The 15,041-nt window shown below is 48.6% G+C and overlaps 2 protein-coding genes across 5 annotated transcripts in view; both read left to right on the top strand.

Moving 5' to 3' along the window:
* The window catches only part of SLC13A3 (solute carrier family 13 member 3), a 35,162-nt gene extending 33,417 nt beyond the window's left edge, over positions 1–1,745 (top strand). For all 3 annotated transcript variants that reach the window (XM_080404966.1, XM_080404965.1, XM_080404964.1), the window contains one exon: positions 8–1,745. In XM_080404966.1, the coding sequence (XP_080261092.1) occupies positions 8–193 (186 nt within the window). In that variant the 3' untranslated portion in view covers positions 194–1,745. The remainder of the gene's footprint in view (positions 1–7) is intronic.
* A 175-nt stretch (positions 1,746–1,920) lies between these two features.
* OCSTAMP (osteoclast stimulatory transmembrane protein) lies at positions 1,921–14,699 on the top strand. Of its 2 annotated transcripts, XM_080404992.1 has the most exons (4): positions 1,921–6,586; positions 6,663–6,802; positions 7,720–8,764; positions 9,768–14,699. In XM_080404992.1, the coding sequence occupies exons 2-4, from the start codon at positions 6,759–6,761 to the stop codon at positions 10,107–10,109; spliced, it is 1,431 nt and encodes a 476-aa protein (XP_080261118.1). In that variant the 5' UTR covers positions 1,921–6,586; positions 6,663–6,758; the 3' UTR covers positions 10,110–14,699. The 2 variants fall into 2 exon arrangements, with proteins under 2 accessions (XP_080261118.1, XP_080261117.1); XM_080404991.1 differs by having other exon boundaries at positions 1,921–6,802.
* Positions 14,700–15,041: the final 342 nt, after the last annotated feature.

Genomic DNA, 15,041 nt, shown 5'->3' with positions numbered 1-15,041 from the left:
TTTGTAGGCAAGAACTGGGTTGCTCATGAATCTTATGGGAGTTCTACTTCTTAGCTTGGCTATGAACACATGGGCCAAGAGCATCTTCCAGCTGGGGACCTTCCCTGCATGGGCCAACATCCATGCAGAAAATGCCACCTCACTCTTGCCAGCTGTAGAAAATGTCACTTTAAGTGCACTAAATAAAATATGAACAAAGCCACCCCCGGGGAAGGACTCACTCACTTAGGACTTGGGCACTGGAATCATCAGAGTATGTGCAGGAGGAAGGCCATGTGGTTGCTTGCACTGTGTGGGACCCTCTGGTTTAATTTTTTTTTAGAAATACTGGTCAGTGTCACAACATCCATTTGTTATTTTCTCTGAAGATCTTTCCCCACCTTCCACAGGTACCGATCAGACTCTCCCAGAGTCCATCTGCCATAGGTTGTTGTTAACTGGACAACCCTTTAAGCGTTGAGCATGGGATGCGTTTTCCCCCGTGAAAGCTAGCGAGCTTTGCTGCTCTAGCTTCTGATACCCTACCTCGTTTTGGGGAGTAGCCCTGGGAACAGGGTGGAAGCAACTGGATTATTTATGTGCAACCCAATATGAGTGAGTGTATCAGAGTCTGGCGTGGGGGGAAGGCGGCGTGGCCGCGTGCCTCTGGCAGGGTGTGAAGGATGTGGTCTCGTTACCATCTCAGGAGTAATTCTGTCATGGAGGCTGAAGACTATTTCTTCAGGTTTGTGTGTGAAGGGATGATTCGGGAGATGTGTTTTTAGGACTCAGAGCATTACTCCATGCTTTGGAAACAGGAAGAAAACAGTTTGTTTCCAAACATGTTCAATGTTTTGAAAACCTGGGACAGTAATTGCTGCCTGGTTCTTTGCACTGAGTACACAGCTGGGGGTTTGGGACCAAGTTATTTTCCTAATGTAATTTTGGACATCGGTGGCATTTCACCGTGGGTGAATGTGGCCAGTCTTAGGTTTGTGAGACTGACTCACTCATGAATGACCCACTGAGTCACAGGTCAGTGGACAAGTTGCATTGGAATATTATTGACGTCTCTGAAAAATAGGCTTTGATTCTTACCATCTTTCAAAATCAGATTGCTTGGGTACTTTCAATGAAAGCATTGCGAATTGACTGTGATTTTAATCACCATTTTATCTGATTTTTTTTTTTTTCTGTAAGAATCTAAAATATTTAATGTAAAAGATCAGTCACTGAAATAGATGGATTGAATGGTAAAGGACCTGATTCTTGGTTTAGGGAAGGTGAGTGACTGGATCCCGGTGCTGGGTCAGATTTCTCTGGCGATGTAAACTGGTGGAGCTGGCAAGGTGGACTGGCCTGGGGTAGGGATCCAGCACATCCCCCTGCTCCTGTGTTGCTGAGAAACCCCAGGGCCAGGTGGGAGGGCTGGCAGGGCGATGCTGCCCAGCCACAGCTGCTGCTTCGAGGGATTACCCAAGGGTCACATGGTAGGTGGGGACTCATGGGGGTTCATCCGAAATTGCCAAAACCCACTGAATGTGGAACTTTGATCAGTAAAGTTCAAAAAATTCCTTAATGTTCAACAAAATCTTTAAGTTCGATGAAATCCTTAATGATTATGGACAACTACAATAAAGCACGTTTGCTAGCACATCACATCGTCCTGTTTGCTCTGTAGCTTGAGGGGAGAAAAGGCAAAGCCCGAGCCTTCCCCTCCCCTAGCTTCACCCCTGATTTGGGCAGTGGTTCCCTAGGAAGAGCAGGAGGGCAGTGAGGTCTCCCTCCTTGTCTGAACACAATGGAGCCCTGCATTGGAGCCGTGTTAGGCAGTGGAGCAATGGAAAAGCTCCTAGCCCAGCATCTCAGGGCTGCTCTGCTGAAGAGATGCAGCCCTGGCAGCTGCCTTTGCTGGGGATACCCCATATCACCATCACACTCCTCCAGGGCAGCTCCACGCTGGCTGTGTGCTGGGTTTGCTCGCTGTTGTTCTGCATCAGCGCTCCTCATCATGCCTCAACAGAGATGGGCTGAATGGGGAAGGGAAAATTGCTCCCTGCGGTTCCCTTTCCCAGCCAGCTGTCCTGTGAACAGCCCAGCATCGCTGTCCCGGGGCCAGGGAACGGGCAGTGCCCTGCGTGGCTGGGTGTCGCGGGAAGGAGCCCTGCTGTCCCGCCGCCCTGCCACGGCTAGAGATGCTGCTGCTGCTGGGGAGCGGGGTCGGTCACTGGAACAGAGCCTCCTCTGTCCCTGCAGCCTGGAGAGCAGGCAGCGAGGACCTTTGGATTGTCTAATTTTGAGGCTTGAAAGGTAACATCCAGTCCAGCTCCGTTGCAGACGTAGGGGTTGCAGATTTACTCACAGTCTCAGCTCTGGCTTGGCGCACCCTAGTTTAACCCAGGGGCACGGTTTTACTTGGGCATGAAAGCAGAACTGAGACCACAGAGTTTGTGTAGAAGTCTCCAAAAATCATTCCCAGTATCCTAGCATGACTGCGGCACTGTCTGTCCGGCGATCAGAAGGTATTTCCCAAATGCAGCCGGGGAAGGTATGTTACCTCCGTGCCCATTAGAGGAACCGAGGCAGAGGGGGGACCAGGGACTTAGGCAAAGTCACACAGCCAGCCCTCGGCAGACCTGGGAAAGGTGTGAGAAGCACCTGGATCCTAAACCTCTAGTATAGTCAAAGACTTGGCTTCTGCCAGCTCCATCAACAGCCTCTGTGCTTCCCAGGACTCCCTAGGGGATCTGATTTAAGGCATGTGGATGACAGCATTACCTAATTCTGCTTTCTCATATCCAGGCATCTGTGAGAGCAGGACTAGTCTGGCATGCTTGATTTTTAATTATTTTATTCTTTTTTTAACAGAGGTTTTAAGATTTAGTATTTCTGGGGCTCAAGGGTGAACCGGGCTGCGTGAATAATTTCTGATTCCATTTGCTGCTGCTAGTACTGAAATTTACCAAAAGCAGCTTTTAATGGTAAGTCAGCCCCGTTAAGGGTCTGTGATGTGAACAAAGATAGAAAAATTCCCAGGAAAGGGCATTTCAAGTGCTGTACTAACTTTCTGTGACTTTGTGTTATTTTAAAGCAACTTTGCCCGCCTATGCACCGTTTCTCTAGGAATGTAAAAATACCACAACCATCACAAAAGCCATTCACATTAGCAGCCTGCTTGTGAATTTTAATTAACAGGAAATGCCACTCACGCATTGAAACTCAACATCCAGAATATTTCTGCTTTACTCCTTTGATGTTCCCCATCCGATCCTGGACCAACATCCACATGTTCTCCTGAGACACTTGGAGGAAAATAATTCTGGTTTATTTACAGTAGGAAAAGCGTTTTGTAGCATCTTTTATCCCAGAAGCATTCTGGTTGCTTTACAAACAGTTCACACAGAGGAGCAGCTGTATGGGTCTTTGCAGCGGTGAGTGGTTCTGGGGCTGTGCTCAGCCGAATTGTACCTGGCAGCGATGCTGGGAGTTCAGGAGCCAAAGGGAGAGATTCCAGGAACAAATGAAAGCCCGGCACGATAGGGGAAATTCAGCTATTGCAGGTTAGATAGCCTTGGTTCCCTTACCACATTTATCCCTCATCAGTCACTGGAAGGATATTGCTGGGATTTTTCTGTTTCTGCGGTAGAAATGTAAGAAGGCATGACCTGGCTCTGTATCACCATAAGTTGTTCATTTGCATGTGATTTTAACAAGCAAAGAATCACCACTAATGGGCTAATCTTTCCCGCACCCTCAATTTCTTGAATTGGCAAAATAACAAGATCAACAGGTGCAGATGATATTGCTGTGGAGATAAATCATCCTATTTTTAGCCCTCCTTTCATCTTCTTTACCCTAGTAATTTTCTTAAGTTGTTTAGTTCATGTACCCCCTGCTTCTACCTGTGATACAGCTGCTCCTGTACCTTGCACCCCCTCCCATCATCGTCACCACCATGGGGTTATACTAGTGCTACAGGTTGAACGTGCAGGTGTCTTGGCAAGCAACTCCTGTTCGGACCACCCTGAGACCCTCTCCGTGAGCGCTGCAGTCTGCAAAGCAGAAAGGGATTTAAAATCTCTGTCCTGGTGGGTACGAGCTCAGGCATCATCCCTAACCAGGGCAAAGCTAGGCTATGCTGTGTGGCTACAACACAAATGAAACCTGTTGTCTTACAGCAAGCTGGTTGTAGGTATGAGAGTCTCTTTTCTACTGCTGTAGTGCTAAAAAGTCTAAAGCAGAGATCTTGGGGAATTTTGGAGCTTGAGCTCTACAGAGGCTGGAGCTTGTCAAGGCAGCAAACCCCCTTTATAGCACCGGGGAGCTGGGCGACAAGCTCCTAGTGACACAGGGTGGGAAAAGGCACCTCGGAGCATTCCAGGGGGATGCAGCACACGCATCCCCAGCACCGGCTGGCCAGCCACCCGTTTCTCCTTCAGTTCCTCACTTTTCCGTAAGACTTTCCCACCCAGAGGCTTCCTTAGTTCCTGAGCTGGAGCGAGCACAGACCTTGAGGTACTTTAGCAGAAAGTGGCCGCAAGATGTCACAGCTGCCTCGCTGAGCTGCGCGGTGCCTGCTCCCGGTGCCGCTATTAGCACACGCTCTTCATTGGGGTGGTTTTTTGGTTTGTTTTTGAGGTTTTTTTTTTGACAAAGCAAGCTTGTTCACTGTGTCCTGGGGAATGCTAGGTGTTGGTGGGTTTAGCTCATTTACAGATTAGCAGTTCGGGGTATAAAATCGAAGATATCTTAGGTGTAGGCACTCCCTCTGTCCCACAAAGTGCAGCCTTCGATCAGTCCTGAGCTGAGCCAGAGGCAGTGCCTAGGTTTGGCTTTGCAAATGTTTCTTGGTCTTGCCTGGAGTTACTGGGCAAGCACAGATTCTGCATGAACTTCAGTTCCCCTTCACAAGACGATGTAGCAGACTCAGAACACACTTATCTCAATGTTGTGGACATGAAGGTTTTTTTGGTTTTATAGTCTACTGTAATTTTATGGGTTTTTTTCTGCCCCAGAAAGCTACCTGCTTAGCCTTGCTTAGGGTCCCAGGGGCTGATGCTAATATCAGTTAGCTCTGAAGTACAGTGAGAAAGAAGAAGAATGTGATGAGCTTTGCAGGGTACAGCTATGAGCCTTTTAGGGTGGTCCTTTATAGTCTGCACATTGAATTCCAGACCTAATTCATGGCCTGTGCAAGCAATTGCTATGGATGCTCTGGACAAATAGCTCTTTCTTTGACGCCTGCCTGGTTGGTGCCTCTTCCCGACTGGAGCCAGAGTTTCTCGTTCAGCATCTGTGCTCCAGGACAACAGGAGGAAAGCTTTGCTTTACTGGCCACACAAGAAAAAGAAAAATAACTATAAAGCAGAGCCGTGGAGTGGAGCAAGGGCAGAAAGGCCCTTGGCAGGTACCTGCAGGAAGGGCTGAGGGGGTGGGAAGAGGTTTGCTCATCATGGCTTGTCCTCCAGCAGCTGCCGCTGCCATGGGTCTGGCTGTGTCCCCCGGGGAAGCTGGCGGAGAGCGGAGCCCCACGTGCTGCGTCCCAGGGGCAGCCGGGACAGGGATGACCTCCAGCCCTTCGCCCTCTCCCGCCCAGGGGAGCATGAGAACATCCCGGGGGCCCAGCGGTTCCCAGCCGGCGGAGGGCTTGGCTCAGCTCGGCAGGGACAGCGGGTCCCCGTGAGGAATGGGCTCAGCGGTGGCTGGGAGAGCTGTGTCACCTTTGCCCACAAGCGGTGGCTTAGTATGAGGGTGTCTGGCAAAGGGGCGGGTTTGGTGGGAGCCAGGGAAGGCTCCTGTGACCCGCAGGCTCCATGCGAGGGCTAGGCAGTGCGTGTACGAGTTTCTTGTTTGCCAACTGAACAGAGGAGGGAGAACCCTCTTGCACAGAAACGTAACTGAGCCGCAAACACCACAGGCTGGTCCTTGTCTCCTGGTGAGCAGGTGTGGTGGCTGGAGCACCGTGCCCTGCACATCCCAGGGGTCAGGTGAGTTGGTCCCATGGGGACCATACATCCTGGCCTGTACATCTGGGAGCTTCTCAGCAGTTTGGGAATCCTGCCTTGGCAGGGTTTTATCTCCAGTGAATTTGCTGGCCATAGGGAATTGGGAAGGGTTCAAGTTTGAAGCTTTACCCTTCCTTGGCTAGGACTATGACATGAGCCTTTAAACACTTTGTGAACCCTGCATGTCAGCTCACAGTTTCAGCAGGGAGCAGCAGTCTGCCAGAACAGATGGACGATTATCAGCACGTGGTTTGCTGGACCCTGCCATGCCCTTTGTGCCAGGACTGATGTCTGGAAGAGGAAAAGGTCCCCTTCCCTCTGAGAGAAATCCCAACCTTGCAGCTCAGTGATGGGAAGTGGGAGAAGTCAGCTGGGATGAGACAGCTGATATCCCCACAAGGGGTTGTGACACCCTATGTTCCATGTGATGCTTGTTCCATCTTTGTCAGTCCATATGTCATTGACTCATTTTTTTTTCAGCTGTGTCATGAAAATAAGCCTTCTCTGCAACAGTAAGACCAGAAGAGGTGTAAAGCCTGAGCAGTGCTGTGCATCCTGACTCTGTCCTTTTGTGGTGTTATTTCCCAGGCTTCACACACCAGGTTTGTCCACACACTTCAAGAATTGACAGCACTGTTGATCTGGATTTCCTTAAAGCATTTTTATTTTTTTTTTTAGTCCTGGCTCTCTAGTGCCAGCTGCCTTGGTTTCCTATCCTGCACCTCCCCACAGCTGCATCCAGGATCCTTTCTCGGAGCAATACAGCACTAGAACATGGACAGTTATCGAGCAAGACTGAGACACCTCTCTGCCACTGGGTATGTAGTGGCTGCTTTAACCCCTCTCCTTTCCTCTGCCTTGATAGCTGTTGAATGGCCTTTTTCCACTGAAAAATCTCTTTGCTAGCCAAAATCCTCCCTCAAAGGATAACTGAGGCTGCTATCGGGTGGGGGGAGACAGGGATTGCCTGGCTGGGTTTAACCCTGGGGAGAGGCAACTTCCCCCCACCAGGTTTTCTGGTCTCTGGAGAGTGGCTCCAGATGTGAAGCCTGAGAAATTATCTTCCTTCCCAAATGTTTGTTTCCATTAGACATTTAAATAGCTTTATGGGACATTTCATCCTGTCCACAGTAGCCAAATTCTTATCCTTGGAGATTTCCTCTGGCACTGGAGTTTCAGTGTGACACTGTTTTCTATGATCAGTTCTGTGTTTGTCACCCTTAAACCTGCAGATTTTGGTTTGGTCTCCTCCTAAGAGGCAGGGAGATCAGAAACTCCCACTCAACTGCCTCTTACCCACTGAACACCTTGTAATTACAGAGCTGGTCTAACGATTTCCACAGCAGACAGGAGCCTCCTCTTCCTCCAGCATCCTCTAAATAGCCACTAAAGCTGCTTTTAGCTACTGCCAAGGAGTTGACCCCTCCAAATGACTTTGTTACGATTTTTTTATAATAAAACAGTGGCTATAGAATAACAGTGCTTTCGTGTGCTTGTGTTAGAGGAGGAGCAGTCACATTGTACTTGGCATTTGACCTTTCAAGAAATGCCTTGAACTTCCCTGTCCTGCATGCTTCCAGGGAAGAGGTCAGGTTAGCAGAGAAGCAGAGTGAGACCAGAGGTGCTCAGAGAAGGACACTGTAAAAACTCGTGAGCGCTCACCCGGAGAAATCCCCCTAATTAGTGCATTTCTCTGCTTCCTCCTCTAACACCTGGGTGCTTGTTCTTTTCACAGGATAAGAGCCCGTGTCTACTGTGAGAACTGTCTGCTCCCAGAGGTGCGCAGGACCACGGCAGACCTATGGTGGATTTACTCCAAGCCTGTCCCAGCAAACAGCAAAGAGCTGTGGACCTTGTTTCTGCAGTGTTCCTGCATTACAGCAGTGATAGGGGGCCTCTTCTACAACTGGATGTTTGCCTCCCTGGAGTACTCCTGGCATCTCTCCATTGCAACGGCCATCTCCTTCAGTCTGCTCCTTCTGCTGACCCTTTTCTTGGTGCACCCTGCCCGTTGTGTCTTCAGTATGATCATGCCTACGTTGGGTACCAAACAGGGCCGGAAACTTCTCTTGTCAACCTGCATCATGATAGTAGCGGTTAATGTCACACCCAACATCATAAGGAATATTAAAACCATACTGCAGGTCATTGAGTGCATCTGCAAGAATTCCTCTGAGAGCCTTTTGAACTCAACTGCTCTGCTACAGACAGCTTCCTGGGAGTTTGGGGATGCAATCCAAGGAACCCTTCATTCAATTAATGTTTATAGGCCTATGAATGGACATTTTCAGTTTTCTGTGATTAAGAACAGCTCCTTGATCTATCAGCAAATGCACCTTGCTGGTGAGAAAATTGGGAGGGACTTTTTGGCTGCTGAGGTACTGGTCAAAGACTCTATAAGAATAGGCAACAAGCTGGTTGCTGGCTTATCCATGTTCTATCTCTGTTTTGGGTCCACCTGGTATTTGAAAAAATACCTCACCAAACTCCACTTTGACAATTTTTATATCACCAAGGAGCTGGAGCGTTTAGCTGTGGACAGAAATGCAGCTCATCTGCTGGTGGACTCATCCAAAAACCTCATTCGACCAACAGGCCTGAAGTTGTCCCGGGAAGAAGTGATGCTGTGCCTCATGCAAGCCATGCTGCTCACCGTGGCCCTGATGGTGATGCTGGTGGTGGTGGCAATGGACCACTTTGCCTTCAGCATGGCAGACACCGTGGTGAGAAAGGCAGCTCAGTTCTCTGTGGTGCCCGTCACTTTCAGCATCAAATACAGTGTAAGTACTGGGGTGCCCTGGCCTTCTCTGTGCAGGGACCCCAATGTGTGTCACACCACAGGAGGTCATGGTGGGGATCACAGCCTTTGTAGCCTTATTTACATGATCCTTAGGTGTCTCCCCAGCAGCCAGCTGGATGAGCAATAGGCTTGGGGGGGGAGGAGGTAGAGGCACAACCTCAGCTGTTCCTTCCAGTGCATCAAATTGCACCATATACCCGCTCCAAATTACAGCCCCTGGGAGCGAGGAGCGGAGCAAACAGTGTCTCACGCTGCACTGACACTGCCAGCACGTGGCAGCCAGACACCCCGTATCTCTAGGTCCCTTCCCCAGGCAGGGTGGGGGACTGGGTGTCCACCTCCCACCGCAGAGTGGGTGCAGCACAAGAGGAAGGGGGAAGCAGGATGTTTCCTCATCTTGCTGCACGGGCTCTTATTTGTTATTTAAGGAGGCGGCTCTGTTCACTGGCTTTGCTGTTACCCTGTGCAATCCTTTTCACAAACCTCTCCAGTTTCCATCTGTTTTAATATCCTTTATCTGGGCTAGTTTGAGTTTGGATTTTTTGGATTTTTAGCTTTCCGGTGCTACCGTGCAGCCTGCCTCCCTCCCCAGCCCTGGGGTTCTTGGGTGCAGGTACCTGCCTGTGATGAATTTACAGTAAAATAATCAGGGCTTAGAAAAAGCTTCTAATATTCAAATACACAGCCACAAATACTGCTGCCTGGATTATGTCTTTCATTGTAAATCTCACACAGTGAATACCAGTTGTGCTCTCTGTAACAGCAGATAAAAATGATGGGTAGGACTGGGTTGCACCGTGCCAAGTACTCAGCACCTACACATGCTGCTATTCTCACCCAGCCTGACGGGTATGTGCACTTCAACGTCCTTCTCTTAATGCACAAGCTGTGATGGTGATCACATACTCTTAGGCTGATGTTTTTGTAGTAACCAGTTGCTGTTGGTTTGTTCATACTCCATGTAACTTTTAACTCTATTTCAGGCTAAAATAGCGATCCTGCCTTATCATACGAAACTTTTTCAACATTCTGATGAAGAATTACCACATCAGGACTTTGAAAAAAGCTACCACCATTCTCTGATCTTCAGCTCTGCCCACTGCAAGCTCACCCCTCCGATGCCTCCCAACCTCTCTGTGCTGCTCGTCGTGGGGCTGCTCTTCTGCATCCTCTATGCCACCGTATTCCTGGAAACCTATGCACACCGTCTGTGCAGAAAAATCGCAGCCTCCTTCTTCCAGAGCTGGGAGGAGAAGCGAGCGCTTTACCTCTACAAGAAGCTGTGCAGGAAGCACAAGGAGGAGCAAAACTGCGTGAGAAACTAAGGGTGCTTTTGGAAACAGAGGGGGTGCCTGAGACCTGTGGCAGTGGCTGGGCACAGGCTTCTGCAATGGGATCACACATTTAATTTTTCCAGTCAGAGAAGTGTTTGGAGTCTGGGGAAAAATATTTGCCAAAATACACAGAAATAAAAATAATAATAATAAAAAAAAAAGATGTCACATTTTGCATTAATTTGAGGAAAATGGGCTAAATAATTTACTTTTTTTTTTTTTTTTTTAATCTAGAAGGTCTGGAGTCAGGTGGTCCAGGAGTGGTGGGAGATAGTTCATGGGACTTGGAGGATATCTGCATCATTAGGCAAGGCTAACGGGGAAATATGTGGGACTCAGGGTGGGGGAAGAGCTCATTTACCTCCCCCACCACATCCATGCTAGAAGAAGTACATGCTTCCTTTCTTCCTCAAGTTATCCCTTTGGGCAGCAAGAAAGGAAACACATTTGACTTGATTAATTTAATTTTCAGGGAGTTTTTCTTTTCGGTTTCATGCACAGAAACCTGGGTAGACTGGATAAATATTAGCCTTTAGAAGATAGTTTATTCATCAATGAAAGTGTAATTTCAGCCCATTGGAATAAATTCAAGACCAATATAACCATGAGATGCACAGCCTGGGCTTGGGTGGTGGTGGAAATCAGGTTAAAAACAAAGCAACTTTGCAGCTTCATTTCTTCAAAGCATCTCTATTATTTTCCTCTCTTCCCCCATTAGAGTCTTCATTAAGGTAATTATTTGACATAATGCACCTCGATGAGATTAAATTACAGAAGTGAAGTGGCAGCTGCAGCCAGATGCACCGAATTCTCTTGGCTTCTGAGGTGCTTGAAACAAAGTAGGTCTGGATTATTTTTTTTAAAAAACCCCTCTATCTAACAAAGCCCTGATGCAATAATCTCCCCAGGTTTCTTGATTCCCCACTGTTCCAATGATTAATCCAAGCACCTTTCTGCCTCTACAGCAGCTAGGGGGCTTTGGCAAAGGGTTTCTGCATAAAATGTTTGCTCTGTTTGGGGAAAGCAAACACATTTCCATGTGCCCACTGAGTAGCCAAAGTTATCTGGAGCCAGGGGTTAAACAGAGAACAGAGGAGCCCCTTCAGCCAGCAAATCATCCCAGCAGCATGTTGCCTTCCAACAGGCACATCTTTAAAAAAAGATTTTCCTTGGGAAGACTTATCTTCTTTTTGCAAGAGATGCACATTAATCTTTTTTTTTAAAAAAATTCTTTATGGTCAGCAGCATTTAGGTACTGTCCCCCCCCTCACCCTGAGCAAGGTCCAGCTCCTTTCTCTGCCTTCTGAGGGTGGTCTTCAAAGGAGATTGGGGCATAGGGAGTGAAGGCTGAAATGGTGAAGTGCTGGGCACAAGCATGGGGGTGGGCTTTACTTTAGAGATGGGCCCTCTGGGTTCAGTTGGGGGTTTGGAGCAGATGAGAACACAGAGATGGACTAAGAGGACAAATACCACCCTGAGTGTCCTGTTGCATCTTTCAAACAGGCACTGCCCAACTCCCAGCCAGGGCAGCTGAGCAGTGTGTGAGGCAGCTCCTGAAACACCCCTTTTCAGCCTCAAAAAAATCATATTTATTTGGAAAACCTGACCCCAGTCTGTAGCAGTTCTCCCCATCTTTTATAGAGTTTCCTTCAGCTCCCTCTAAATTTCAACCGCTAAAGACTAATCCTGGGAACCTTGCACTTCTATACTGTAAAATTCAGCATCAGACAAGCCTTGATTAGCATAATTACATCTGCTGGAAAGGATAATAATCACTGTGAGGTACTGTCGCTCTGCCTCTGCCCCCAAAGTCGCATTCTTCATAAACCCTTCATGAAGCAGAGATGTACTCCCATTTCCATTTTTCAGAAGAGACTAAGGACAAGATTTTATAAAGCTCTTCGGTGGGTATCTCAGCAGGTTCATTGACAGGGACCCATGGGCAGCAGAGCCCTTGTTGCCTGCATCTAGGGGTTAATTCTCCTGCCCTGGTTTGGACATCTGCCACAGGAGGCAGAGGATTGTGCCCCAGGTGCTGTCCATCTCCTCCACCTCCTGACCCTCATGTAGGGGTCTTAGCTTTAATAGCCGTGTAGGAATCAGGGAAGGAGCTGGGTTTGGAAGATGAAGACCTTGTGAAGTGCTGGTGAGGAGGTGAGGGCTGGGTGTAGCTGAAAAACTGGCTTTTCCAAGGTTTGTTACTTAGAAAGGAGGGTAATAAATGCTGGGAGTGTTGTGCTGTGAAGTGTCATCTCAGTAGTGTCAGAAGGGTGGGTTTTTTTTTAAATGTAGGAAGGAAGAAGTCACTTTGATAGCCCTTATGGTTATTTTAGCGTGAAGTTGTACTGGTGTTAGAACATGTGCCTGCTGAAGGCTGGTATACTTGAGTGTCACTGAGAAATCAATGCCTGTGAAAAGGTGTTTACACAAGAGTACTGTGGCTTGAGGTGATGTTGTTGAATACAGGTGTGTATCATATGTACGTGGTTAAGTGATGAATCTGTTTTGAGGAGAAAGGGCATGTTGAAACCTGGTGCTTTGCTGTTATGCCACTTCACCCAGAGCTCAGCTTTTCATGCAAGAAACTAAGCCCAGGGAACTGCAGCAGATGTGACACCCGAGTGGGACACTCAGGGAAGAACTCCGAGTGGTTTCCAACCTGAGGGACCAGTGAGGAGAGCCATGGGGAAACTGCAGGTATGAAATAAAACCTGAAGAAGTGTGTGGTGGTGGGGAGACCTGGGGCGGCCTGTGTGGGGTGAGCAGAGGGGGCCTGCCAGCACGGCTGGAAGGAGCTTAATCTCTGCATTAACTTGCTTTTCCACCTCCCCGGGGGTGTCAGCAGGACTCCAGGAACAAAAGTTGGATGGAAGGTCCTGAGGAGCAGAGGATGCTCCAACAGTCCCTGCTTCAGCAGGAACAGCTTGTGCAGCACATCAGCTGTGTCTTCGCTGGCCAGGGGGGCTGGTGGGAGGCAGAGTTGCTGGAAATGGCTTTAATCTCCTGGGACATCTTGTTCCTCAGCAAGATAAAGGCATGACAAACCAGAAAATGTTACCCATTACAGGCATGCCATGCACTCAAGAGGTAGGCTGCCTTGCCAGGGTTTGCTTAACAGTGCAACTGAGAAATGCTGAACAGACTTAACCAGCAGGCACTGTTAATTTATTCACATATTTTTATTAAGTAGGACTAATATACAAACCTCGTTATTTGCTAAGAGATTTTCAGCCCTCGGAACCCCTCCATGCTCCCACCCTTGCTTTGGCAGTTGTGGCTCTTGTTGCCTCTGTTTCCACCCAGCACCCAGCCTGCCCCGCAGGCAGGAGGGAGCAGGGCTTTGCCAGGTGTTGCTTCCACCCCAAGCCCCCAGCACTGGGTCTGGAGGTCCTGCATGTCCCCCTCCTCCAGGGGGGACATCACTGCTGGGCAACGCTGCTCCTACAGCAGCACAGTGGCTTGTCTGCTGTCTCTAGCTGCTTTCTGCAGGGAAGGATTTCATCACATCTGGCTTCTAGGTTTGGATGTTCATGAAGTTGAAAGTTCAGGGTCAGATGTTTGTGTGCAATCAGGCGAAGACGGGGCTGGGGAGCTCGCGGGGGCTGGGGAGCAGTTACTGATGGCTGCCAAACTTCCTTGTCGTTGCTCATTAGTGCCAGCCTACACCTTTGCTGATGCCAGCCCTGACCCTGCCGTCAGCAGCTTGTCATTGTAACTCAAATCTGTTCCAGCTGCCACCAGTGGAAATGTTGTTGTTGATTCTGAGGGAGCTGGAGCAGGGAACTGGAGGGGGTTCCAAAGGGCTGGGCAAGAGAGGGGACTTGCAACTGCAACTGGCACCTCTTCCTGCAGCTCCTGTCGCAGTGGGGCTCGTTGCTGGGAGCAAAGTCCTTTATCTTGGCCTTGGCGCCCGGGCAGTCCCGTCTGGAGTCATGTCCCCCATCAGGTTACCCTGAGGCCATTTTTCCCAGGAATGACCACCCCATGCTGCCTGCAGAGCTGCTGGTCTGGCGGGGCACACAGGAGCAGGTCAGGCAGTGCTGTGTGCCTGTTTTCTTCCTTGCACTTGCTGAGGTTTGAGACTTCTTAATTATCTAGAGAAAAATGTTAATTACATGAGAGAAAGGCCAACAGATTAATCTCTCCTCCACCAGTGCGATAAGCTCAGGGGACAGAAAGAAAGACACACACATGGGACGGGATCTGCCCTGAAGCCCCTGATTCCCTTGCGGTTTCATGGTGTGTTTTTGTGGATTTCTTTAATAGATAAAATATATGATAAGTTCCTGCTTATGGCTGGCTGGCAGGCAAGAATGAATTGCCTTAATATACTGACAGCAAGTGTAAACTATTCAGCTGGGACGGTGCTTTAGGAAAGGTCTCATCCATAGCCACAAATCCGCATCTACCAGAGCAGGCAACCAAGCAAACAAAAACCTCTCTCCAGAACTATTTCCTGATTTTTAAAGCAAATTTCATTTTTTTTGCATTTATCCTATCTACAGTGTTTGCACTGTAATTGCAATGAAGAACCAACAATTATATGCGCCAAACTTTAGAAAAGGAAATATTAATGAACTTTTAAAAGCAAATGAAAGCTATGTCACAGCATTGCGTGTGGCTCTGCTCTTGATGCATGCCCTTGCTCACATGCCATGCAGTGTACCTGAAGGAAGCATCAATGAACGCCTGGAGCACCCCTCTCCCTGGGAACCCCCCTCCTGGCATATGAGGTGCTGGTGATTTATACCACAGTCAAAAGTGTCAAACGAAACGTGATTTCAATGAAGGAAAACATTAAAAAAACCAAATATGCTGATATGCAGTATTCTAGAAGGGGAGATCTTTTTCTTTGATTTGACTGCTGAAATCTCTTGCTTTGCAGAAGCTGCAATTGTGGCTGGCCACAGGGAATGGTTTTTC

Source organism: Falco punctatus, assembly GCF_963210335.1.
Source record: "Falco punctatus genome assembly, chromosome: 10".
Lineage (NCBI taxonomy): Eukaryota > Metazoa > Chordata > Aves > Falconiformes > Falconidae > Falco > Falco punctatus.
The sequence above is the reverse complement of the archived record's forward strand: the minus strand, read 5'-3'. Positions and strand labels throughout refer to the sequence as shown.